This window comes from Jaculus jaculus, chromosome 7, assembly GCF_020740685.1.
Source record: "Jaculus jaculus isolate mJacJac1 chromosome 7, mJacJac1.mat.Y.cur, whole genome shotgun sequence".
Lineage (NCBI taxonomy): Eukaryota > Metazoa > Chordata > Mammalia > Rodentia > Dipodidae > Jaculus > Jaculus jaculus.
In genome coordinates this window covers 145,056,666-145,082,923 of record NC_059108.1, presented here as the reverse complement: position 1 = coordinate 145,082,923, position 26,258 = coordinate 145,056,666, and the positions used below count along the sequence as shown (strand labels likewise).

Sequence of the window (26,258 nt, the reverse complement as noted above, 5' to 3'; positions counted from 1 at the left end):
GTAGGGGGGTGAGATGAAATGGAAAGTTAAATCAGAACAGGCTGTCAAGATGCAAAAATAAATACCAAGCCCCAACATTTGGTGCTGCATTTAGGGAAAGCTTAATACTAAGTAACAAAAACTTCTAAATGAACAGTGAGCTCAAGCCATCCTAACAAGGCAAAAACAGAGATCAGGACTTTAGGATTCTGATTCTGCTGTGACAAGAGGAGAAAGTCCTGGAAATCCCGTGGAGAATCAGTTAGAATGGAAAAGTGATGACCCAACAGTGCTTAGGCTCAAGCTGGGCTCAGCGACAGAGCAGAAAGGCAGGTAGGTCACAGTGGCAACTAACATCTCCCTCTCTTTCCCAAAGTCAACTCTCCAACAAACCCTCCTTTTCCCCGTCTACTGTATGATTAAGAGCTAAGACCTTTTTATCCAAGTCAGAGATGGTTCTACGCAAACACAGGTGGGCTACAGGGCTCAAAGCCAAAAGACCACTCACAAAAGAAGTGGATTTAGGTCTCTTCCTGTAGAAGGGCGAGGGTGGAGGAAATGAGCAGTGGTCCTGATGTGAGCAAAAATGATTCCACTGAGGACTGGGGGAATGTAGACAGGACATGGAGATCTCAATATCACTTTGACACACTGCATGTAAATCCCCAGTACCCAACGAACAAGTCATCAGACTGACTTAATTACTTTCTTTTTTTTTAAATTTTTTGATTATTTATTTCAAAGAAAGAGAAAGAACAAGAATATAGGCATGTCTGGGCCTCCAGCCACTGCAAGCAAACTCCAGACACATGCACCACCTTGTGCATCTGGCTTACGTGGGTACTGAGGAATCGAACCAGGGTCCTTAGGATTAGCAGGCAAGTACCTTCTCTGCTAATCCACCTCTCCAGCCCCTGAGTTAATAGTTAATAATCCTCAAAAGGTGTGGATGTGGCTCCTAGGAACATCAGCTTACCTAAAAATTTATCAATATCACCAATCTCTGGTCCTTCAACACAGCCTTCATTCATATGTTACATGCCAAATCTGACATAGTAGAGTCCAGCACAGCACCGCCCTGGACTTTGTTTGATATAGAATATCGAGCCCTGTCCCGACTGATTCAGAATATGTATTTTAACCATTCAAGGTGATACAGGTTAACGTTTGAAAAGCAATGGTCTAAGTCAATGTTCTCAGCTTAAGCTACACACTAGAATCCTGAGGAGCCTCGTGAGTGCCTCATTACCAAGGGCGTGGCTCAGATCCATTCATTGAGAATCCGCCTGTATGGGGCTTTGGGACTTTGGCCTCAGTCCTGAATGCTCCTAAGAAAATTCCAATGTGCCTGTGACCTGAGTGTGGAGGTTCACACCTTTGATTCCACAACTAGGAAGGCTAAGGAAGGAAGATCACCATGAGTTCGTGGTTAGTTTAGGCTGTAGGGTGAGCTCCACACCAGCCAGGAACTAGGGGAGTTTAAGACCTTCCCTCAAAAAAACAAGCAACAGGGCTGGAGAGATGGCTTAGCGGTTAAGCACTTGCCTGTGAAGCCTAAGAACCCCAGTTTGAGGCTCGGTTCCCCAGGTCCCACGTTAGCCAGATGCACAAGGGGGCGCATGCATCTGGAGTTTGTTTGCAGAGGCTGGAAGCCCTGGCGCGCCCATTCTCTCTCCTTCTATCTGTCTTTCTCTCTGTGTCTGTTGCTCTCAAATAAATAAATAAATAAATAAATAATAAAAAAAAAAACAAGCAACAGGGCAGAGAAGATGGCTTAGCAGTTAAGGTACTTGTCTGCAAAGTAAGGACCCAGGTTCAATTCCCCAGAACCCACATAAGCCATGTACACGGCAGCACATGCATCTGGAGTTTGTTTTCAGTGGCTGGAGGTCCTGGTACACCCATTTTCTCTCTCTTTCTCTCCCCCACCCTGACTCTTAAGTAAATAAAAAATTTAAAAATTAAAAAAGCCTACCCAAACCAGAACCTACTCAACTTCACATCTACACTGAGGAGGATTCTTCATAAGTATGTACCCCTTAAGTCCTTTCCTATCTTAAAGTGTGCCTGGGCTACAGTGAGACCCTACCTCAAAAAAAAAACAGGAAAAAAAAAGTGTGGTCCCCAGGTCACCTGGGAACTTGTTAGAAATGCACCATCTCAGGCCTTCCTGACCGACTGATCAGAACCTGTAATTGAACTAGGACCCCAGGAGCCACACCTCTCAGCCTCAGGTCCCAAGGTGGGGTCGGCGCGGCTGGCCTCACTTACCCACAGCTGAGGCACAGGGAGGAGCAGGTGAAATACTCATCTGGAAAAAATGAGCTGTGTGCCATCTGGTCATCAGGGATCTCACCGCTGAAGCGGTCACTCAATGCCTGCCAACGAGGAAAGGTGACACATGAAGGTCCTCAGCACGGCTGGGCTTCGGCCCTTGTCTCCTCACCTGTCTAGGGTCACCTCACTGCCAGCACCTTGGCAGGTGAGGGAAGCCAGTGCCTATTGTTCATCCTTGTGACCCTCACCCAACTTGCACCAGCCCTCAGCAGGAAACCTTGGACGGAAGCAGCCCATGGCCCAAGAGGTCAAAAGCAAACAAAGTCGCTGTTCTCTGTTTCCTTAAAGGTTAGAAACGCTTCACAGATGAACCATTACAAAGACTGATGAAGGCAAGCTGGGTGTGGCGATGCACACCTTTAATCCCAGTACAAGGGAGGCCGAGGTAGAAGGATCGATCGCCTTGAGTTCAAGGCCACCCTGATTGACATAGTGAATTCCAGGTCAGCCTGAGCTGGAGACCCTACCTCAAAAAAACAAAAAATGCCCAGTTCATCTTTGTGAAAATGGGACCAAAATGCTGACACTAAAGGGCAGTAGCCAAGAAGTAAGCTTGGGAGTTCCCTGGGATCTGGCCCCGTTCTAACCACAACATAGAAAAAAAAATGCCATCAGCCAAAAAGCAGGGAAGAATGACTGGGTGTTTTACCATCATTTGCCTAGCCTGTTAACCTGAGGCAAAAAGTGACCAAAGTGAACAACAAAAAGAAAGACACCGCACTTGGGAAACAAACTGAAAATTTCATGTGTGAAGACGGATCTACCTCTAACCCCCTGATAACACTCATTACTTTAAATATGAGGTATTCTTCATGCTAATTAAACAAACTGGCTTCCCAGGAGTTAAGAATCATTGAGCGTATGCTGTTTAGAGCTGCTAACATCAGGGGGTCCGTAGTTCGAGGCAGCCAGGCACCATGCAGGGAACAGAAAGGAAAGCAGACGAGAAAAAGGGACAGACAAGACATCACCTCCTTCAGTGAAAGGGCAAAAGGAACTTGTGACAAGATGTGGTAATGGGTAGATTGGAGTTTTGTTGTTTGTTTTTTTTTTGATTGTGTGCTTGTGTGTGGTGTGCACACGTGTGTACACATGTTGGCTTGGGTGTGGGCACACAGAGGCCAGAGGTTGACATGCCTTCTCCTATCATCCTCCACTTCTTCTGAGGCATGTCTCATGTATCCCAGGTTGGTTTGAAACTCACTATATAGCTGAAGGGAGCCTAGAATTCCTGGTCCTCCTGCCTCTACCTCCTTAGAAGTATGAATCACCATACCCAGCTCCAGATTGGGGCTTACACTTGAGTTCTGAAAAGTCCCACGAAATGAGAGCCTCTTACTGAAGGCTTCTTTTCTGGGCTGGAGGTGGAGCTCAGCGTCAGAGCCCTTGCTTAGCATGCACCTAAGCAGCAACTCCAACACTAAAAAAACTAAAAGACATTCACTTTCCTCTTTTAAATAAAGTCTTTTTTGTTTTTGTTTAGTTTTTTTTTTTTTTTCAAAGTAGGGTCTCGCTCTAGCTCAGGGTGACCTGGAATTCACTATGTAGACTCAGGGGGGCCTCGAACTCATGGCGATCCTCCCACCTCTGCCTCCTAAATCCTGGGATTAAAAGCATGTGCTACCACACCCAGCTGTAATAAAGTCTTTCTAAAATATTTTGTTTATTTATTTGAGAAAGAGAAAGAGAATGGGCCACCAGGGCTCTATACACTGTAATGAAACTTCAGACATAAGCACCACCTTGTGCATCTGGCTTTATGTGGGTACTGGGGCATCAAACCTGGGCCCATAAGCTTTGCAGGCAAACTCCTTAACTGCTAAGCCATCTATCCAATCGCATCAATAAAGTCTTTATCGATTTTTTATTTTTTTTTAAAGTTTATTCACGAAGAGGGAGTGTGGATGCGCCAGGGCCTCCAGCCACTCTGGTTTTCCATAGGTACTAGAGAAACAAACCCAGGCTGTCAGGTTTGTAAGCAAGCACCTTTAACCACTGAGCCATCTCTCCCAGCTCTTAAAAGTTATATTTATATTTAAAGTGGGACTTAGAGATGGTTCGGCGGTTAAAGGTGCTTTCTTGCAAAACCTGCCTGCCCAGGGATTCAAATCCCCAGCCACCCACATAAAGCAAGACCCCCAGAAGTGACCAAAGTATCTGGTGTAGCTTTTACAGTGGCAGGAGGGCTTGGAGCCTTGTGACACACCTACTCACAACATGCAAGTAAGTAAATAAAATTTATTTAAAAAAAAAAAAAAAAGCTAGGCGTGAGCAGGGTATGCTGGCTCACTCCTTTAATCCCAGCAGTCAGTAGGTGAAGATAGGAGGATCATTGTGAGTTCAAGCCAAAACTAAATAGTGAATTCCAGGTCAGCCTGTGCTAGAGCAAGACAGCATCTTGAAAAGCTACCACCCCCCCCCCCAAAAAAGCTGGGAGTGGCCATGCACATCGTTAACCCAAGTCTTGGGGGGCAGGGGTGTTGATAAGAAAATGGCAGCTCCTGCTTGAGTGAGAAACTCCATCTCAAGGAAACAGGAAGAGAAGCTAAAAGGACACCGGACCTCCTCTGGCCTCAGCGCACATGCATCATATACACATCACATCACATACCACACCCCCCACGCACCCCAAGCAAAGAAAATGTGCATAAATAAAACATGCTTCTGCAACTGTACATTCTCTGCGCCTCTTTTGCTATTCTATAGAATGGGTCAGGCAAACAACACTGTTCTCAGGAGATCTTATCCCAGAGTTAATACACTGAGGACCAAAGGAGTACCCATGGAGCACTTGCTGTGGCTAACATCACGGTCACTGCTGAGGATTATCTGGCTCTCCTCACTGCACAGCCTCTCTACCTAACCCAGGTAATGCACAGGCTATGATGAGACCCTCTCTCCTTCCCACGGGTGCTTAATGATCTTAGTTGGCAGCATCACAGGTGAACAGTCAGCTATAGGAAAATGCTTATGAATCTAATGGATGTCACAGAAAATAAGATAAAATAGCTGGACTGGAGAGATGGCTTAGTAGTTAAGGCATTTGCCTGCGAAGCCTAAGGACCCAGGTTCAATTACCCAGGACCCACATAAGCCAAATGCACAAGGTGGTAAATGCATCTGGAGTTCATCAGCAGTGGCTAGAGGCCCCAGCGCACCCATTCTTTTTATCTACCTCTCTCTAGATATATAGTGAATAAATAAGTAAATAAAAATCCATCTTTAAGAAAAAAATACAGCTAAGGAATGTTGCTAGGAAGATGACATGAAGGAAACCAAAAACTGCATTTTTCAACATCAGAATTTTTTTTGTGTGGTTGTTGTTTTTTTATTTTTTGAGACAGCATCTCACTTTAGCCCATGCTGACTTAGAATTCACTCTGATCCAAGGCTGGCCTCAAACTCATGGTAATCCTCTTACCTTGGCCTCATGAGTATAGGCATTATAGGTACAAGCCAATACACCTAACAACCCTCAGAGTTTGTAAAACAGATAACTAAAACATTAACCAATATCTCTCTCTTTTGGAGACATGTTGTCATATAGCCCAGACTGGCCTCAAGCTCACTATGTAACTGAAAATGACCTTGAACTTCGGATCTTCCTGTTTCCACTTCCCAAATGCTGGGATGACAGCCATGCACCACAATGCCCAATTCATGCACCGGGGGACGGAACCCAGGCTCTACCAACTGAGCTACACCCCCAACCCCCTAAATCCTTGTTTTCTTAAAGATAAATAACACCAACTCTAGCATGAATTTAATAACAAGGTTGAATTCAGAGCACAGACTACCTTCATTAAAATATAAAGCTGCCACCCAACAGACAGCACAATTTCTATTCTAACCCGAGTGGCCCAGTTCATATTTCTGAAACGTCTTCAGAGAAATGGGGTGATTTTAATTATCTCAGCTTAGTATGTATGCCCCTAGAAATGCCATCACTCTCTTCCCTAGACAAATTACACACTGGCTTATGTTGTCTAAGGCAACAGTATCGTCTTGTGACATCAGAAAGAGAAGAACCACACAAACCAGCCCCATCACTTCAGATGCCAGCCACCTCTCACACGTCACCTCCTTCACGAGCCACAAGCAAACACTAATGTGTCAGACCTCCACACGCCTTAGAACACCTTAGAAGATTTAAGAGTATGGGAAATGACAGCAACTGTTTTTGAAAGAAATCAATGTTCGCATGCTTTAGATCCCAGAACAGAGAGAAACTACCTTCCTTTCACTACAAGCTCATGTTTATTTCCAATCCTGGTAGCCTAACCTCTCATCCACTTACATTCCAACCCTAGGCCTGAAGACATGCAAGCACGAGGGAGGTCCAATCCCCAGTACTACCAAAAAAGAGAAAGCTCCAAACCTCACATCATCCAGCGGTTGCCTGGGCTCTCCTCCTCCAGAGGCCGCAAAGCTAGGATGGAAAGGCAGCAAAGTGCCTCTCCTGAGAGTGCCTGTGAAAGTATTTGAGGCAAGTCGGGAAACCTGGTTGCCTAGAGACCAGATGATCTTGAACTTTAGTTGCCTTGGAAACTGTGGGGCTCTTTCTGTGGTAAGGTTAGCCCCAGTCATCAAGAGCTAGCAGCGGAATTCCTGATTGTAACTGGACACTACATGATCAACGGTACCACCTCCAAGCCTAACAATTTTATAAAAATTAAGTAGGTGCTTTTTTAACATGATGGAAACAGCAAGTCAGTTTCTACAGCTAGTGGCTGGAAGCTAAAAGCAGCATGTCTTTGAATTTTTCTTCCAATTATTCATAACATGATAACATAAGTACAAATAGCCTCACTTAGTTCAACAGTCAATTTCCTTATAGTTCAATATTGATTTTTCTACTCAATTAGGACTGGGACATATGTCTCCAGATTTGTATGCTCAGAGCCAGTGCACCTCATAAGGGTGGTGCTACCAGGAATTCTAAGTGAAGGAGTGGAAAATATCCCATCTAGAAATGTGACCTCCTGAGAAATGACAGGGAACGTGAGCCAGTCAGCAAAGTAACCACACCTGAGGGTGCACAAGCAAGTCACCAGGGCACAAAGTGGCTCCAGACGTCATCCTCCACAAACACACACTCCATATGCTTCATTCCCTTTTTGGGGGGTAGGGCAGGATTTCAAGGTAGGATCTTACTCTAGCCCAGGCTGGCCTGGAATTCACAGCAATCCTCCTACCTCTGCCCCCCAAGTGCTGGGATTAAAGGCGTGCACCACCATGCCCGAATTAAAATATTTTTTTTATATGCAGGTGTGTATGTTGAAACAAATGCCAGACAGATGTGACACTTCTTGCATGTGGCTTTACATGGGTGCTGGGGAATTGAACCTGGGCCAGCAGGCTTTGCAAGCAAGTGCCTTTAACTACTGAGTCATCTCCCCAGCTTCAATCCTTTTCACTGATCAAATTTCCAGAACCATTTTTCCTATTCAGCTATGAATATGGGCAGGGCAGAGTGTGTACCTAATATGCACAAGGCCCTGGTACCACCAATAAACAGAACAAAAACAGTAAGGAAAAGTTGTACCTGGACTACTTTCAAATTCAGTACCGGTACAGATATCCCCTGATCTTCACAAATAACCTATCACTCAGAATCTTTTAATTATTTATTTATTTATTTTTAAGGTTTTCAAAGTAGGGTTTCTCTCTTGCCCAGGCTGGCCTGGAATTCACTATGTGGTCTCACAGTGGCCTCAAATTCACAGAAATTTACTCATTTTTCCAAGTCTGATTTATGTATTTATGGAATTTTCTGTGTACCAATATTCCTTAATTGGAGATACAAATAAATCTCATTGCTATTGATACCAGAAAGTTTCCTTTCATTTTTTAATTTTTTCTTGGGCTTTTCCAGGTAGGGTCTCACCCTAGCCCAAGCTGACCTGGAATTCATTACGTGGTCTTAGGGTGGCCTCGAACTCATGCTGATCCTCCTACCTCTACCTGCTTCCTGAATGCTATATCACAGCCGGGCGTGGTGGCGCACGCCTTTAATCCCAGCACTGGAGAGGCAGAGGTAGAAGGATTGCCGAGAGTTTGAGGCCACCCTGACACTACATATTGAATTCCAGGGCAGCCTGAGCTAGTGAGACCCTACCTCAAAAAAAAAAAAAAAAACACAAAAATGTAATTCCAGATTCAATGAGAGATTCTTTCTGAAGCAAATAAAGTGGAAGAGTGACACAGGACACCCAGCATCTTTCTCTATCCCTGACACATGTGTACAAAGGGAGTATGCATTTGCACACACATATGCATACACTATACATATACACATCACACCACACATATCACACACATGCTAATAAAAAAAAACCTGGGCTGGAGAGGTGGCTTAGTGGTTAAGGCACTTGCCTGCAAAGCCAAAGGACCTAGGTTCGACTCCCTAGGATCAACGTAAGCCAGATGCACAAGGGGCACATGCATGTGGAGTTTGTTTGCAGTGGCTAGAGGCCCTGGTGCATCCATTCTCTCTGTCTCTCTACCTCTCTAGCTCTCTCAAGTAAATAAATACTAAGTAGCCGCAGAGGTAGGAGGATCACCAAGAGTTCGAGGCAACCCTGAGACTCCATAGTGAATTCCAAGCCAGCCTGGGCTACAGTGAGACCCTACCTCGAAAAAAAAAAAATTAAAAATAAATAAATAAATAATAATGAAAGAAATAAAAATCAATAAAATAAAAAGAGCTAGAATTTCTCAAGCTGGGCACGACACCACACACAAATAACACTCAAGAGGCAAAGGCAGAAGGATCATGAATTCAAGATCTGACTAAAACCTGAAATAATAATAAGACTGGGAAGATAGCTAAAGGGTTAAAAGCTCTTACTCGAAAAGCCTGTGAGTCCAGGTTCAATTTCTCAGTACCCACACACAAAGTGGCACATGCATCGTGGAGGTGTCTGCAGTAAGTCGCTGGTACACCCATACTCTTTCTCAAGTAAATAAATATAAAAGTGAGAAAACTCCTAGACTTTCTCTTCTCCGAAGTGAGTCACAGACACACTATTCCAATTCACTGATCTTTCTGTTTTAAAGCCAAAAAAAAAAAAAACCAAAACTCTTTGACCTACCTTTGTCTGATCGAAGGTCCTAAGACCCTCATTCCAAAGAGGCCATGCACCACAACAAGGAAGCAGAGGGGCCAAGAAGAATCTGCACTGACTGGCCCGGCTTGGTTTCCTACCCAGTCTACCGGAATTAGATCAAGTCCCTCTATCCGGTCACATTTTAACACAGTTGCCCAGGCTTCAGCTGCACCTAAACCATGATGAAATCTTCACAAAGAGCCAGAAGCGCAGGGTTGTTCAAAGTGCTTCTGGAGGGCCAGGAGCCTCCTGGAAGGTAGTGCATGCAGAGAAGCTCCATACCTTTCCCCGCATCTCACGCTATGCGCCTCTTCATAGAAAAGGAGTAAATATGTGTCCCTGACTTCCATGGGCCACTGGAGGAGTCGTGACAAACTAGTTTACAGGCACAGGTGGGGGAGAAGGCAGTTTTGGGTACTGGGCCCTCAACGTGTGGAATCTGATACTATCTCCAACTAGACAGTGTCCAAACTGAAACGGACTAGAGGCCACCCAGATGGAGTCCATTGCACAACTGTTTACTTGGAATGGGGGGGAACCATCTTCCAACAGGGGCCAAAAATGATCAATGTTATATGCTGTCGTTAACAAAAGAAATATACAAGTATCTAAACAGCACTGAAAATTTCTGGAAATATATACAACAAGCTATTGACAATGGTTGTGAGAAGTGGTTAGACGTCACTTTTTTATAATTTCCAAAGTAGGGTCTCACTGTAGCTCAGGCTGACCTAGATTCACTATGTAGTCTTAGGGTGGATTCAAACTCATGTTGATCCTCCAACCTCTGCCTCCCCAGTGCTGGGATTAAAGGCATGCACCACCATGCCTGGCTTAGATATCACTTATTAAGAAAGAAAAATATGTACAATACACACACACACACACTCTTACATATGTACTTTGTAAGAAAAATGCCCAGAAACACCGAAATTGACAGCAATGGCCATCCCTACAAAGGAAGGAGAAAGGAGGTAGAGAATATTTTAAAAACTGCAGCGCTGGGTATGGTGGAGCACACCTTTAATCCCAGCACTTGGGAACAAGAAGTAGGAGGATCATTGTGAGTTCAAGGCCACTCTGAGACTACATAGTGAATTCCAGGTCAGCCTGAACTAGAGTGAGACCCTACTTGGGGGGGAGGGGGAAGGCTGGGGAGATGGCTCAGCAGTTAAGGCATTTGCCTGTAAAACCCAGTTCGATTCCCAAGGACCCACATAAAACCAAAGGCACAAAGAGGCACATTCATGGGGAATCCATTTGCATTGGCTAGAGGCCCTGGCATGACCATTCTCATCCTCTCTCTCTCCCCTTGCAAATAAATAAATAAACAAAAATATATATTTTTTTAATTTAAATGTCAAGAGAAAGCTGAGTACCCATCACAGAATGAGTCATCTCTGTCACCCCCCACTAGGGCCTACAAAACCCTATAGAGCACTAATGTGCTCCTCTCACTGCCAGCCAGAGAACCACCTCTCAGAGGGATGCCTGGAGACATGGAGGAGATATCAAAACAGAACCTAAGAGGCTGCTGAGAGCTCAATGCTAAAGTCAACTTATAACACACCTCCAAAGCTCAGGGAACAGTGCAGAAGAGGGGGCAGAAAGAATGTCTGAGGAGGCATACTGTGAGGCATTGCATTCCCCACCAAAACCAATTGGTGCATTCATGACTCCACAGTGATTACCAATATCCCCACCAATGAGGGTCCTCAGTGGAATGTGGACAGGGGAGAAGTAACAACAGAGAATGACTCCATGGGAACTCAACCAATTAGCAGTATGTTCATATACTTAAATTCCAAATAAAAAGTCTTATTAGGCTAGAGAGAAGGCTTAGCGGTTAAGCGCTTGCCTGTAAAGCTTAAGGACCCTGGGTCAAGGCTCAATTCCCCAGGACCCACATAAGCCAGATGCTCATGGTGCCACGTGCGTCTGGAGCTCGCTTGCAGTGACTAGAAGCCCTGGCGTGGCCATTGTCACTCTCTCCCCCCTTTTCTCTCTGACTGTATTAAATAAAAATAAATCTGAAAAAAAAAATAAAAGAATGAAAAAAGTGAAATAGCTATCAAAAAGGAATAGAAAAGGTTAAAGAGAGAGACTGTTCAGTTCAAATTCTCCACCTCTACCTGGATTACTCATCTCCAGTAAATTCATTGTCTTCTCCATGCCTCAGTTTCCTTACTTCAGAGTTAACAGGAGGATTAAATGAATCAGCAAAGACTGGTATGTAGCTCAGTTGGTAGAATGCCTGCCCAACCCTAGATTCAATCCTAGCACCTCATAAAGCCAGGGACAGTGGTGCATGACAATAATCCCAGCACTCAAGAGGCAAGTCAGAAGGATCAAAAGTTCAAAATCAGCTGGGCATGATGACGCACGCCTTTAATCCCAGCACTTGGGAGGCAGAGGTAGAAAGATTGCCGTTAGTTCGAGGCCACCCTGAGACTCCGTAGTGAATTCCAGGTCAGCCGGGGCTAGAGTGAGACCCTACCTCAAAAAAAAAAAAAAAAAAAAAAAGGTAAAAGTCATCCTTGACTATACAGCACGTTTCAGGCAAACCTGGACTACGTTAGACCTAGTCTAAAGAAATAACAGCAGGAGCCGGGCGTGGTGGCGCACGCCTTTAATCCCAGCACTCGGGAGGCAGAGGTAGGAGGATCGCTGTGAGTTCAAGGCAACCCTGAGACTACAGAGTTCATTCCAGGTCAGCCTGGACCAGAGTGAGACCCTACCTCAAAAAACAAAAACAAAAAGAAAGAAATAACAGCAGGTATTTTGGTTACCTTCTTATCGCTGGGAGAAAGCACCTACCCAAAAGTAGCTGATGGGAGGAAAGTTTTTAGTTTGGCTTTCAGTCCTGGGGGAAAGCTTTATGGTGGCAGAGGAAGCATGGCATGATCAGAGGATGGACATCATCTGGGCCACAGCAGGTGGAAAATGGCAGCACGGGAGTGAGCCAAACCCCAGGAAGGCTCCATCTCCGAAACTGCCATCAGCTGGGCCCAAGCATTCAGAACACAGGAGTTTATGAGGAACATTTGTTTAAGCCACCACAATGGAGCTGGAGAAATGTCTCAATGGTTCTGCACCAGCATGAGGTCCTGAGACCCTGACTTCAAATTTTCAGATTCCAGCCAAGTATGGTAGTGTACCTGTTAAATCCCAGCACTTGAGAGGCAGGGGATCCACTGTGAAATCAAGGCCAGCGTGGAACTACAGAATGAGTTCCCAGTCAGCATGGGATAGAGTGAGACCTTGGTTCAAAGAATAAAAATAAAAAACCAATTTTTAAGGCCAGGCACACACCTTCAATCCCACGTAGGAGGATAGCCCTAAGTTTGAGGCCATCCTGAGAAAACAAAATGAATTCCAGGTTAGCCTGAGCTAGAATGAGACTCTACTTTAAAAAAAAGAAACAAAAAAAGAAAGAAGGAAGGAAGGAAGGAAAGAAGGAAAGAAAGAAGGAAAGAAAGAAAGAAAGAAAAAAGGGCTGGAGAGATGGCTTAGCAGTTAAGCGCTTGCCTGTGAAGCCTAAGGAACCCGGCTTGAGGCTCGATTCCTCAGGACCCATATAAGCCAGATGTCAAAGGTGGCGCATGCATCTGGAGTTCCTATGCAGTGGCTGGAGGCCCTAGTGTTGCCCATTCTGTCTGTTGCTCTCAAATAAACCAATTAAAAAAGAAATGGGGGCTAGAGATGGCTTAGCGGTGAAGCGCTTGCCTGTGAAGCCTAAGGACCCTGGTTCAAGGCTCGATTCCCCAGGATCCACGTAGCCAGATGCACAAGGGGGCGCATGCATCTGGAGTTCGTTTGCAGCGGCTGGAGGCCCTGGCGTGCCCATTCTCTCTCTATCTGCCTCTTTCTCTCTCTGTCAGTCACTTTCAAATAAATAATTAAATAAACAAAAAAAAAGTTTTAAAAATAAATAAATAAAATAAAATAAAAATAAAAAAGAAATGTATCCTATATAACATAACACCTAGGCACATCCACATGCATCTGTAAGCCCAGTCCTGCAGGGGAGCAGAGACCCGATTATTAATGGCACCTCCACAAACTCTGGAAATACTAAAAGGAGAGATTCTAGATCAAAACAGCCTAGACAGATGAGCAGCCCTCCCCACAGGTGAGCATATGGGGCACTGCAAGGGCACATACACATGCATGCACCACGCACACCCAGTCACACATGAACACACATACACAAGCAAAACTACAAATAAACAAAACCGGGTGTGGGGGGCATGCCTTTAACCCTAGGCTGACCTGGATTGCACTATGTAGTCTTATACTGGCCTCAAGCTCATGGTGATCCTCCTACCTCTGCCTCCAAAGTGCTGGGAATAAAGGTAAGTGCCACCATGACCAGCAATGTGTAACTATTTTATATCCTATTTTCTTATAATGGTGTGGGAAAAAATGTTGGGCTTCATGTCTGCTGGTGTCTGGCTAAATGGATATACTATGCTCACCAAACTGCCTGGTAGGCACTTCTATTAATGTTCATACTCATATTAATGTAACATTAATGTAACAGCTTCTCTTTTCAGATAGCAGTGACCTTCGATGACTCAGAAGGCACATGGTGCTGAGAAGTGACAGAGGAGTGCTCAGCACTGAAATATATCTATCACACCTTCCAAGACTCAGGGTTCATTGTGGAAGAGGTGGCAGAAAGAATGTAAGAGCCAAAGAAAGGGTAGGACACCTTACAATGTGGTCCTCCAGATACAAAATGACCCTGGATATCCATGACTTCACAGTGCCTAACACTACCTACACAAGATGATCATAGTAGGAGGAAAGATGATAACATCAAATAAAAGAGCAGGTGGCACATGCCTTTAATCCCAGCACTCGGGAGGCAGAGGTAGGAGGATTGCCATGAGTTCGAGGCCACCCTGAGACTCCATAGTGAATTCCAGGTCAGCCTGGGCTAGAGTGAGACCCTACCTCGAAAAACCAAAAAAAAAAAAAAAAAAAAAAAAAACAAAATAAAAGAGATGCCAGGCATGGTGGCACACGCCTTTAATCCCAGCACACAAGAGGCAGAGGTCGGAAGATCACCATGAGTTCAAAGCCACCCTGAGACTCCACAGTGAATTCCAGGTCATCCTGGGGTAGAGTGAGAACCTACCTCATAAAAACCAAAAAAATAAAAATAAAAATAAAAATAAAAATATAAGAGAGACTGATTGAGGGAGGGAATATGATAGAGAATAGAGTTGTGAAGGGGAAAGTGGGAGGGAGAGAATCACCATGGTGTATTGTCTATAATTATGGGAGCTGTCAATAAAAAAAAAAAATGTTGGGCTTCAACATTCCATTGGAGAAAGCAAGCATGGTATGTAACTATATATAAATATAAAATGACTGTAATTATTCTTTCTGCCTCTCTCTCTTTCTCTCACCTTCCCCGCCCCATTCTCATTTAGAATGAGTAAGAAAAAAAAAAACATATAAATCGTATTAAAACACATCCACACGGGTCTCAAAGTGTTTATGCAGTGAGTTAGTGAGGAACTGGAAGATTAACAGGTGTGGAGACACATACCTTTTCTCTCAGCACATGGGCAGTAGAAGCAGGACGATCAAAGCCACCTACCACTACAATTTTTTTTTTTTGAGGCCAATCTAAGGTACATGAAGCCCTCTCTCAAAAAAAAAAAAAAAAAAAGCCACACCAAAAATTCTGGCATCCATGAATTCAAGGCCACCCTGAGACTATGAGTGAATTCAAGGACTAGAGTGACAGCCTACCTTGAAAAACGAAAACAAAACAAAAAGAAAAAAAAAATTCTGGGGCTAGAGGGATGGATGGCTTAGCAGTTAAGGCGTTTGTCTGCAAAGCCAAAGAATCCAGGTTTGATTCCCCAGGGCCCATGTTAGCCAAGATGCACAAGGGGGCACACACATCTGGAGTTCGTTTGCAGTGACTGAAGCCCTGGTGTGCCCATATTCTCTCTCTCCCCACTCGCTTTCTCTCTGTCGAATAAATAAAAAGGAGGACTATTTACAAAAATTAATACAAGTCGGGGCTGGAGAAACTGCTCCGTGGTCAAGAGCACTTGCTGTACAAACATGAGGTCCTGAGAGGGCCTGAGCCCCCTGCACACAAGTAAACAACTGGGCACGGCCACGCACATTTGTAACCTAACTCTGGCCTGGCAGAGGCGGGGACTGCAGCAATGCTGGGGCTTGCACACCAACAAAAGTGACAAAGCTCTGGGCTGAGTGAGAAAAAGGAAGTGGGTGGACAAGAAAAAGAGGAGGACACCGATTTTCTCCTCTGGCTCTTCATGTACACAGGGCATGTGCGTTTACACACACAAGTTCATACAATATACACACACCACACACATACACACACAACGTGTTTCAGAAAATAAAGGGCTGGAGATGGCTTAGAAGTTAAGGTACTTGCCTACAAAGTCAAAGGACCCAGGTTCAATTCCCAGGATGCATGTAAGCCAGATGCACAAGGGGCGCACGTGTCTGGAGTTTGTTTGCAGTGGCTGGAGCCTTGGTATGCCCATTCTCTCTCTCTGTCTCTCTTGCTCTCTGCCTATTTCTCTCTCTCAAGTAAATAAATAAAAATATTTTTAAAAATAAAATAAATTAATATACCAGGCATGGTGGCAAAAGCCTTTCATTTCAGCACTCAGGAGGCAGAGAGGTTGGAAGATCACCATGAGTTCGAGGCCACCCTGAGATTACATAGTTGAATTCCAGGTCAGCTTGGGATAGAGTGAGAGTGTACCTCAAAAAGCCAAAAATAAAAAATTAATTACTTAACTAATACAAGACCATATGACCCCCCCCAAAAAATAATAAGCCAGTAGCCAGGACATCATATATTGCTATGAACTGTAACACTACTAAAACTCTACATGGGCAGCCAGGCATGGTGGTGCATGCCTTTAAACCCCAGCACTCAGGAGGCAAAGGAAGGAGGATGGCTGTGAGGTCATAGCCAGCCTGAGACTGCATAGTGATTCAGGTCAGCCTTGAAAAACAGAAGAGGGGAACCCTCTGCTTGACAAATTTGACCTCTACAGACCTGAAAGGTCTGTTAGAATGTTCATCAGAGAATTTAAACAAAAGGCACAGCAAGGTATGATGGTGGACCTTTGATCCCAAGACTCGAGAGGGAGGCAGAGATAGGAAGATCGCTGTGAGTTCAAGTCCAGCCTGAGGCTACATAATGAATTCCAGGTCAGCTTGGGATAGAGTGAGACCCTACCTCTTAAAAAAAAAAAAAAAAAAGGGAGTGGGGGACAAAAACCAAAATTTTCAAGGATTTTAGAAAAGTCCCAAGGCCTGCACAATTCCCTAGGGAGAGCAGAAACCATGTGCCTCACTCAGCAAATCCTTCAGGCCTCTGAGCAGGAACACAGTACAGGACAGGAGAGATAGCTTGGCGGTTAAGCCATTTGCCTGCAAAGCCAAAGGATCCCAGTTTGATTCTCCAGGACCCATGTAAGCCAGATGCACATGGGGGCGCATGCATCTAGAGTTCATTTACAGTGGCCCCTGGCACACCCATTCTCTCTCTCAAATAAATATTTTTTAAAATAGTAAAAACACAGTGCAACCATGCTTCTTATAAATAACTAACAAACCAGCCTGAGGTAGGGCAGCCAAACCTCGTGAGGTAAAAATCTCTGATCACTCATTATTGCTCACAGGACTCGCTACCACAGGTGAACCTTACTTACACATTAGGTTGGGTTAGTCTCAGGAGGAGCTTAGGAACTGCTGCAATCCTGACATGGGCTTGACCTAGTCCCCTGGCATTCATAGTGACTGGACTTAGCGATCCTTTGTCTATCATGGCATGAGCTCAGCCCCTTGAGAACAAAGTTTAATTTTCCACTTGATTATCTTAAAACCATGACAAGAACATACTTATCCAATACATCTAAATACACAGTAGCGTCAAACTACAAGTATTTCAATTATTCAAATAGAATTTTTATAGTGATTTCTTTTTTGGTTATTTGTTTTTCTGACTGGGAATTCACTACATAGTCTCAGGGTGGCCTTGAACTCACCACATCCTCCTAGCTCTGCCTCCCGAGTGCTCAGACTAAAGGTGTGCGCCACCACACCCGGCTGTAATGTTTTCTTATTCTTTCCACTGAACATTCAACATTCCTTCGTAATGAAGGTCCTAGGAAGATGTGGGATAGGACAGGTTCAAGCTCCACTAACACCCCTCTTTCCAGCCCACCTCCCCTTCACCCACACAAGCAAGCTGGGCAAGTATGCGCCCTCCCTGCCTGCTGCCACCCCAAGAGCACTCAGGACAGGAGCCAACTGACCTTCAGGGCTTTGAAGATGACCCCTGGGTGCCGGGGAGACCTGGTGGTATTGTTCTCCAGCAGCTGTTCCAAAGCACGCCGAAGCCCGGAGAAGTCTGTGGGGGGGTTGTAAGTCCTCGTTCCCTTATAGTGGATGGAGCTAAAGGCTTCGGGGAAGCGGCCCAGCTTCCGGAACCGGTCCTGGATGAGCTTCTCCGGCGCCTCGGAGGGGTGATCTGGACAAGCAGAAATGGCACATGGGCAGTGAGTGCCCTCCTTTAACATAAAAGTCACTGCAGCAGACAGCTTCAGGTTCATTGAGATGAACTTCCAGACCGGGTACAGTTATGGAGAAAGGGATATTTACTGAAGCCTATAGATCCACAGGAAGTTCCATAAATGGCAGAAGCTGGCCTGCCTTCACAGGTCCAAGCAGACAGAGAAGCACCAGCCAAAAGCCACACAGCACAGCACACTTCAGGCACTCCAGCTAGGCACACTTTGCATATCTTTAGATTGAAATCGGAAACCCACCACCCCACCTTAAGATCACCCAGTGACATTGCCTCCAGCCAGGTGGCTACAGATGCAAACTACAAACAATGAAAAACTGAATATATTGGGGGCCATATATGGCTTTAGTATTCTCATACCTCCTAAAGGAAACTATAATCCAATCAATAGTCACCATTTAAGACTTCTTTCCGCCATACCTACTGATACCTACACACAATTTGCTTTCATACTGTCTATGTCCCTGTTATGATACAAACTGGGAGCTGCTTATTCTTTTTAATATTGTATTTATTTATTTGACAGAGAAAGAGAGACAGAGAGAGAATGGGCACACAAGGGCCTCCTGCCATTGCAAACCAATTCCAGACGCGTGTGGCCCCTTGTCCATCTAGCTAATGTGGGTTCTGGGGAATCGGACCTGGGACCTTTGGCTCCACAGGCAAACACCTAACCACTGAGCCATCTCTCCAGCCCCTGCTACCCTTTTTTGTCTCCCCCTCAAGCCCTCCATTCCACTGGGCACTCTCCTCTTTCCAACCAGTCCTCCTGCTGATTGGATGACTACTCTTTTTGTCCTCTTCCATCCACTATGTCAAATGTTGATGGGCGGGCGAGAGAAATGGCTTTGCGGCTAAAGCTGCTTGCTTGCAAAACCTGAAGGCCTGCCGGGTGTGGTGGTGCATGCCTTTCATCCCAGCACTCGAGAGGCAGAGGTAGGAGGATCACCGTGAGTTTGAGGCCACCCTGAGACTACATAGTGAATTCCAGGTCGGCCTGGGCTAGAGTGAGACCCTACCTCAGAAAAACCAGAAATAAATAACCTGAAGGCCTGGATTTGATTCCCTAGTACCCACATAAAGCCAGATGCACAAAGGGGAAACATGCCTCTGGAGTTCGTTTGCAGCAGCTGACGGCCATGGTGTACCCATTCTCATTCTCTCTCTCTCACACACACACACATAAATAAAAATAAATATTTAAAAAAAAATTTTTATGTTGCCAGGCATGTGGCATACACCTTTAATCCCAGCACTCAGGAGGCAGAAGTATGAGGATCAGAGCACTGTGAGTTTGAGGCCACCCTACTCCAACTAACACTGAAGATGCATTTATTAGGTCAAATTTAAAGGAACAGGGGCTAGGGAGATAGATGGCTTAGCAGTTAAGGCACTTCCCTGCAAAACCAAACAACCCAAGTTCAATTCCCCAGAACCCACATAACCCAGATGCAACAACTCATGCATTTAGAGGTCTTTGCAGCAGCTGGAGGCCCTGGTGTGCACACTCTCTTCCTGTCTTTCTCTTCCCAACACTCAGGAAGCAGAAGCAGAGATAGGATCGCTGTGAGTTCAAGGCCAACCTGACATTACATAGTGAATTCCAGGACAGCCTGGGCTACAGCAAGACCCTATCTTGAAAAACAAAAACAAAAAAGAATGCTGTCCACATTTTTTTTTTTTTTTTTTTGAGAGAGGCTCTTTCTTTGGCCTAGACTTCACCAACCTGGCTGGACTCGCTGGTCAGCAAGCTTCAGGGATCCTCCCGTCTCCACCTTCCCGGAGCTGGGATTAGACACACCCCAGAACACCCTGCACTGTCATGTGGGCACTGGGGATCGAACTCAGGCCCTTATGTTTGCAAGGAAAGCACTTTAGCAGATGAACTCTCTCTCTAATGCCAAATTCAGAATCCTTTTGGACATCAGATTTCAGATTTCAGATTAGGAATGCTTCATTAGTCCAAACTCGTAAAATCTCACTTCTGATCCTAAGCATTTTGAGTAAGGAATATGCAGACTTTAATTTATTTTCCTATTAAACTCCAACCTAGCACTCCTCTATAAAAAAAGGAAGTAAGTCAGACAGAAAATGAGGAATCCTACAAAACAGCTATAAGACAAAGAAAAATAAAATTAACCTGCCCACAATTCTGGCACCCCACCTCATCCTGCCCAGCATAAAATATGGCAATGCTGGTTCCATCTTAAGATTTCAAGAAGCCGTGCTGGAGAGATGGCTTAGTGGTTAAGCACTTGCCTATGAAGACTAAGGACCCCAGTTCGAGGCTCGATTCCCCAGGACCCACATTTAATCAGATGCACAAGGGGGCACATGCATCTGGAGTTCATTTTCAGTGGCTGGAGGCCCTGGTGCAAATGTTCTTGTCTGTCTGTCTGTCTCTCTCTCTCTGTCTGTCACTCTCAAATAAATAAATAAGAACAAGCAACAACAACTACAACAAAAAAAAAAAGATTTCAAGGAGCCCCAATGATATTACACAAAAATGGTTGGGTTTAGGAGTTAGAAGGCCTTGATTTGAATCCCGATTTTGCTAAGACATTCTTGGTTATGTAATGTAAGCAGGGGAATGCACTTTCTACAACTGTAAAGTGAGGATGCTACTGACTGAGCTCAATAACAGATTCAATTAACTTTATTTCTGAAATGCACAGCACAGTATATGATACAAAACAGAAAATAACTTTTGAGGATCTAGTCAATTCAAAATCATGAGCTGGCAATTAAACCTTGCCCTCAGAGCTATAATGACCCAGAGTGACATAGAGATGCTGATCACAGCAAGGAGCCTGAGACAGCATTTCTCACCTCCTTGCCTTACCTAAGTCATCTACTCTAGTCTTCCACAGGCAAGGTCATGAGTTGCTGGAATCATCACAATCAACTAGTTCCAGAAAAACAACTTCCTTCATGGACCAGTGTCTCTACTGGCTTCCTATTGCCACTGCCACTTTCCTGGCCCAGTCCCCATAGCTTCTCACCTAAGTCCATGAAAACTCCTGACAGGTCTCCCCAAATCCAAGCAGGCCCTTCTAATTCACCCTGTAACTGAGGGAGGCTATTCAAAGTACAGATCTGATATAGCTTTTTGCCCAAGATCTTTAGTGTTCCTGCCATGAGAGCTGAGCCAAAACAATGCATGGTCTATCCCAAGTATTTCTACCACTTCTCCCAGACAAGCTGCCTATGCTTCAGACAGAACCTCTTCATTGACTCACAAAACACAAACACATCTATGCAACCATCACCGTTTCGGGCTCATTTTGATCCTACAAGGAATAATGTTCCTGCCTTCGTATTTCCACTATAATGGACAAGAAGTAGACATACAGACAGGTGCAGGTGCGCTTCCATTACATTTTTTGTTTTGTTTTTAAAGTCTTTTTATTGGGCTGGAGAGATGGTTTAAGGAGCTTGCCTGCAAAACCTAAGCCAGATGCACAAGATGACACATGTATCTGGAGTTCATGTGTAGTGGCTGAAGGCCTGGCGTGCATGAACGTGTGCGCTCTCGCTCTCGCGCTCTCTCTCTCTCTCTGCCATTTTCTCTCTCTCAAATAAATAAAATATTTTAAAGTTTTTTAATGACAACTTCCATAAATATAAACAATATGCCACCTTCCCTTTTCCCCCCTCTTCCTTCTTCAACCTTTCTGTTCCACTAATTTCTGTTCTATTTTGATGTCATCAATGTTTTTTCCTTCCTATTATGCCTCTATTATATTTTGATGTAGTTGACAAGTGACAAACAGGGTTTGATCTAAACTGTAAGTTGAGCTTTATTTCAAAAGACGAAGGGGCTGAGGCTGGAGTTGAGGGAGTCACTGTGGAACCAGCTACACCTTCCAGAACACAACTGCTACCTGAAGCCACTGAGGTTTGCTCTGCGCAGAACAGGCTTCTATCCCCCTCTACCTAGCAGAGATGCAGTACATAGACATCACTTCCTCTTCCCAAGACCCCTTTAGGAGGTGTATAGTCCACCTCTCCACGCCCATCACTCCAGCTCCAACATCTGCTCTAGAGCAGCACATGGGGTGGTCTCTTCAGATGAGACTGATGGGCTGCAGAGATGGCTTAGTGGTTAAGTGCTTGCCTGTGAAGCCTAGGGACCCCAGTTCGGGGCTCAATTCCCCAGTACCCACATAAGCCAGATGCACAAGGTGGCACATGCATCTGGAGTTCCTTTGCAGTGGCCTCAGGCTCTGGTGTACCCATTCTCTCTCTCACTCTGCCTCTTTCTCTGTTGCTCTCAAATAAATAAAATAAAATGAGACGGCTTTTTAGCTCTACCCTTCCTTCACCCCTCAGTGAGCAGCACATGACATGGGTACTTTTGACTGACTGAACAGGTGGGTGGTATAGCGGTTTTAGGGGTCACCCTACTATATATCTCTGAATCTAATCACTATTAAGGTTTGTTTGCTTCTTTCTTTTTACTTATATTTGCAAGCACATGGGGGGGAGAAAAAATGGATACATCAGGGCCTTCAGCCACTGCAAATGAAGCCCAGGTGCATCTGACTTATGTGGGTCCTGGAGAATCAAACTGGAGTCCTTTGGCTTTGCAGGCAAATGTCTTACCCACTAAGCTCATTTTACTCTCTCTTGATCCCACTCTGACCAAGCTTTCACCATCTTAACCCAAAGAGACAGAGCGTATCAAGATCACCAAAGATCTCGAGTCCACTGGCAATTCTCAATCCTTGGCTGGCTGATCACTCCATCATTCTTAAAAGTTTCCCTGGCATTCTACAACCACCAAGTTGCTACTGCAGCCCAAAGACTACTTCTTTGTACCCAGGAAGATCAATCTACGACACAGCACCCATCTACTCACCAGAGCCTAGTAGCTGAGTGTGCACAGTCTCATGGAAAATAATAACTGCAGGGCCCAGAGTGGATAAGGGGACGTCCAGGCCACAGCGGGCAGTGGTAGCCTTGAGCTCCTTAGTAAAGTGCTTCAGGTAGGCTTCCGAGGCATCCCCGAGGAATTTGAAGAGGTCATTGTGCAGCCGGTCGGCGTGAGTTCGATAGATGACCAGGTCTGAGATGGCCAGGACCTTCAGCAACAATCGCGTTCTCTGGCTTAGATTCACGGTAGCCCCCAAGAGACCTTCGGTGTCTATCACTGTCACCTTGTGGACCGGATCGTAGGCTGCCCACACGCCCACTGTGCAGGACTCCTGGGCGGGGGAGGTTTTGAAGACTTCCCGGCCATAGAAGAAAGTGTGGTTGAGGGTATGAGACTTTCCATCACCAGTATTTCCAAAAATGGAAACCACCTTCAGATGCTGATCGGGTTTGCAGTCCAATTTCCTAATAAAGTCCTCCTCATTCGTTACCTTCAAAAACAAGGAAAAGACAGTAAAATATGGAAGCTGCAAACCAAATTTACAAGAAGGACGATTTCCAGGGGCAAGGCTCTTCTTGCCTGACTTGTCAAGGTGGGGAGAAAAGGAGGTGCTCGGAAGAGCTTCCCCACCACCTCCTACCCTCAGCCAACACCTTGAGGAAGCCTCAGTCAGTATAAGAACTTAGCTGTCATAAAAGAGCTAACACTGGGCTGGAGAGATGATTCACCAGTTAAGACGCTTGCCTGCAAAGCCTAAGGACCCAAGTTCAATTCCCCAGTACCCATATAATGCCAAATGCACAGGTGATGCATGCATCTGGAGTTTGTTTGTAGTACCTATGGGCCCTGGTGTTCCCCCCACCTCGGGGGGAGGGAGCTTACTTTTTTTTTTGAAGTAGGGTCTCACTGTGGCACAGGTCACCCTGGGCCACGATGAAGTCTCAAGCTGGCCTTAATCTCTACGTCTGTCTCCCAAGAACTGGATTTAGAGGCAAGTGCCACCATGCCAGGATCTTCTCACTATTTCTTAATAAATAAAATTTGTAAAAAAAAAAAAAAGAGGTAAAATGCTGGGCATGGTGGTACATGCCTTTAATCCCAGCATCTGGGAAGGAGAGAGAGGAAAAGATCTTGACATCAAAATAAAAGAGACTGATTGACAGGGGGAGGGGATATGATGGAGAATGGAGTTTCAAAGGGAAAAGTGGGTGGAGGGAGGGCATTACCATGGGATATTTTTTATAATCATGGAAGTTGTTAATAAAAAAATTTGTAGCCGGGCGTGGTGGCGCACACCATTAATCCCAGCACTCGGGAGGCAGAGATAGGAGGATCACCGTGAGTTCAAGGCCACTCTGCCGACGACACAGTGAATTCCAGGTCAGCCTGAGCTAGAGACCCCACCTCGAAAAAGTAAAAACCATTAAAAAAAATTTTTTTTTAAAAAAAAGTATTTTTCTTAAAAAGACAAATGTTACACACCTTTAATCCAGCACTCATGAGGCAGAGGTAGGGGACTGCATGAGTTTGAGGCCACCTTAAGACTACAGAAAGAATTCCAGGTCAGCTTGGGCTACAGTGAGACCCTACCTTGAAAAACCAAAATGAAAAGGATGGTAAACCACATTACTAATGATGTTACCATTAATGCTCATGATAATGTCAACAATTCACTAAATGCCCATGGCAGGGGCAAGGCGCTCATTACATCCATGAGCGTCTTATCTTCACATGCACAGCACTAAGAACAGAGCCTGGTGCAGAGCCCTGGCATCTAATTACTGAGTAAGTGAATGAATGCCAGACACCTTGCTAGGAAGTTTAATCGCTTCCCTCCACCATATATCTTCCACAGGAGTGAACATGGTAACATTTGATAAACTTGGGGACAGGCTAAGTGACTGGCAGATAACTCTGAGAAACAAGAAGTGACCAAGAAATTGGGCATGGTGATGAACACCTGTAATCCCAGCACTCGGGAAACTGAGGCAGGAGGATAATGACTTCAAGATCAACCTGGACTATAGAGCAAAAACCTATCTTAAAAAAATTTTTGGTTTGCTTTTGAGATAGTTCAGGCTGAACTGGAATTCACTATGTAATCCCAGGCTGGCCTTGAACTCACCAGTCATCCTCCTACCTCTGCCTCTCAAGAGCTGGGAGTAAAAATTTAGTTTATTATTTATTGGTGTTTTTATTTTTTTCTTGGCGGGGAGGGTTTCGAGGTAGGGTCTCCCTCTGGCTCAGGCTGAGTTGGAATTCAATATGTAGTCTCAGGGTAGCCTCAAACTCACAGCCACACTGCTACCTCTGCCTCCAGAATGCTGGGATTAAAAGCATGCACTGCTCACCTGGCTTATTTTTTTCAAGTAGGATCTCACTCTAGGCTGACTTGAAATTCACTATGTAGTCCCAGTCTGGCCTCAAACTCACAGTAAACCTCCTACCTCAGCCTCCCGAGTGCTGGGATTAAAGAAAAGTGCCATCTGTCCAAATGGAAAAAAAAAAAATTTTTTTTAGTGTGAAAGAAAGGCCCATTTTGTAGCTGTGCAACTTAGCCAAAGTAACTCTTGCTAAGGTGGCCAGCAGGAGACAAAGGATCCATAAAACTGTTATCAGCGGGGCTGGAGAGATGGCTTCATGGTTAAGGTGCTTGCCTTCAAAGCCAAAGGATCCCAGTTCAATTCTCCAGGACCCACGTAAACCAGATGCACAAGTTGGTGCATGGATTTCGTTTGCAGTGGCTAGAGGCCCTGGCATGCACATTCTCTCTCTGTCTCAAATAAATAAATAAATAAAATATATTAAAAAGAAAAAACTGAGCCGGGCGTGGTGGCACACGCCTTTATTCCCAGCACTTGGGAACCAGAGGTAGGAGGAGAGATAGGAGGATTGCCATGAGTTCGAGGCCACCTTGAGACTACATAGTGAATTCCAGGTCAGCCTGGGCTACAGTGTGACCCTACCTCAAAAAACAAAAACAAAATCAAAATAAAACAAAAAAGCCAGGCGTGGTGGCGCACGCCTTTAATCCCAGCACTCGGGAAGCAGAGGTAGGAGGATCGCTGAGAGTTCGAGGCCACCCTGAGAATACATAGTGAATTCCAGGTCAGCCTCAGCTACAGTGAGACCCTAGCTTAGAAAAAAAAAGAGAGAGAGAGAGAGAGACAGAAAGAGAAAACTGAATCAGCAAGGAGTGTCAGCTGAGGTTAAGGTGACCAGGTGGAAGAACCATCCATACATTTCCCCCTGAAAATCTACCCTGTCAAGCAACAATATCCAGGATTTTTAACAGCAGGCATTTAGGTACAGAGCTAAGGGCCTCCAGATTCATAGTAAATGGTCACCAAATGAC

The 26,258-nt window shown here is 45.0% G+C and overlaps 1 protein-coding gene across 4 annotated transcripts in view; it reads right to left on the bottom strand.

Annotated features, from left to right (window-relative positions):
- The window catches only part of Zfyve1 (zinc finger FYVE-type containing 1), a 59,197-nt gene that overhangs the window by 10,250 nt on the left and 22,689 nt on the right, over nt 1-26,258 (bottom strand). For 3 of the 4 annotated variants that reach the window (XM_045154988.1, XM_045154986.1, XM_045154987.1), the window contains exons 3-5: nt 22,889-23,393; nt 17,756-17,970; nt 2,251-2,357 (exon numbers count right to left, since the gene is read on the bottom strand). In XM_045154988.1, coding sequence (XP_045010923.1) covers nt 2,251-2,357; nt 17,756-17,970; nt 22,889-23,393 — 827 coding nt within the window. Of the gene's footprint in view, nt 1-2,250; nt 2,358-6,694; nt 6,748-17,755; nt 17,971-22,888; nt 23,394-26,258 lie in introns of those variants that run through there. The other variant, XM_045154989.1, reaches the window with a different exon arrangement.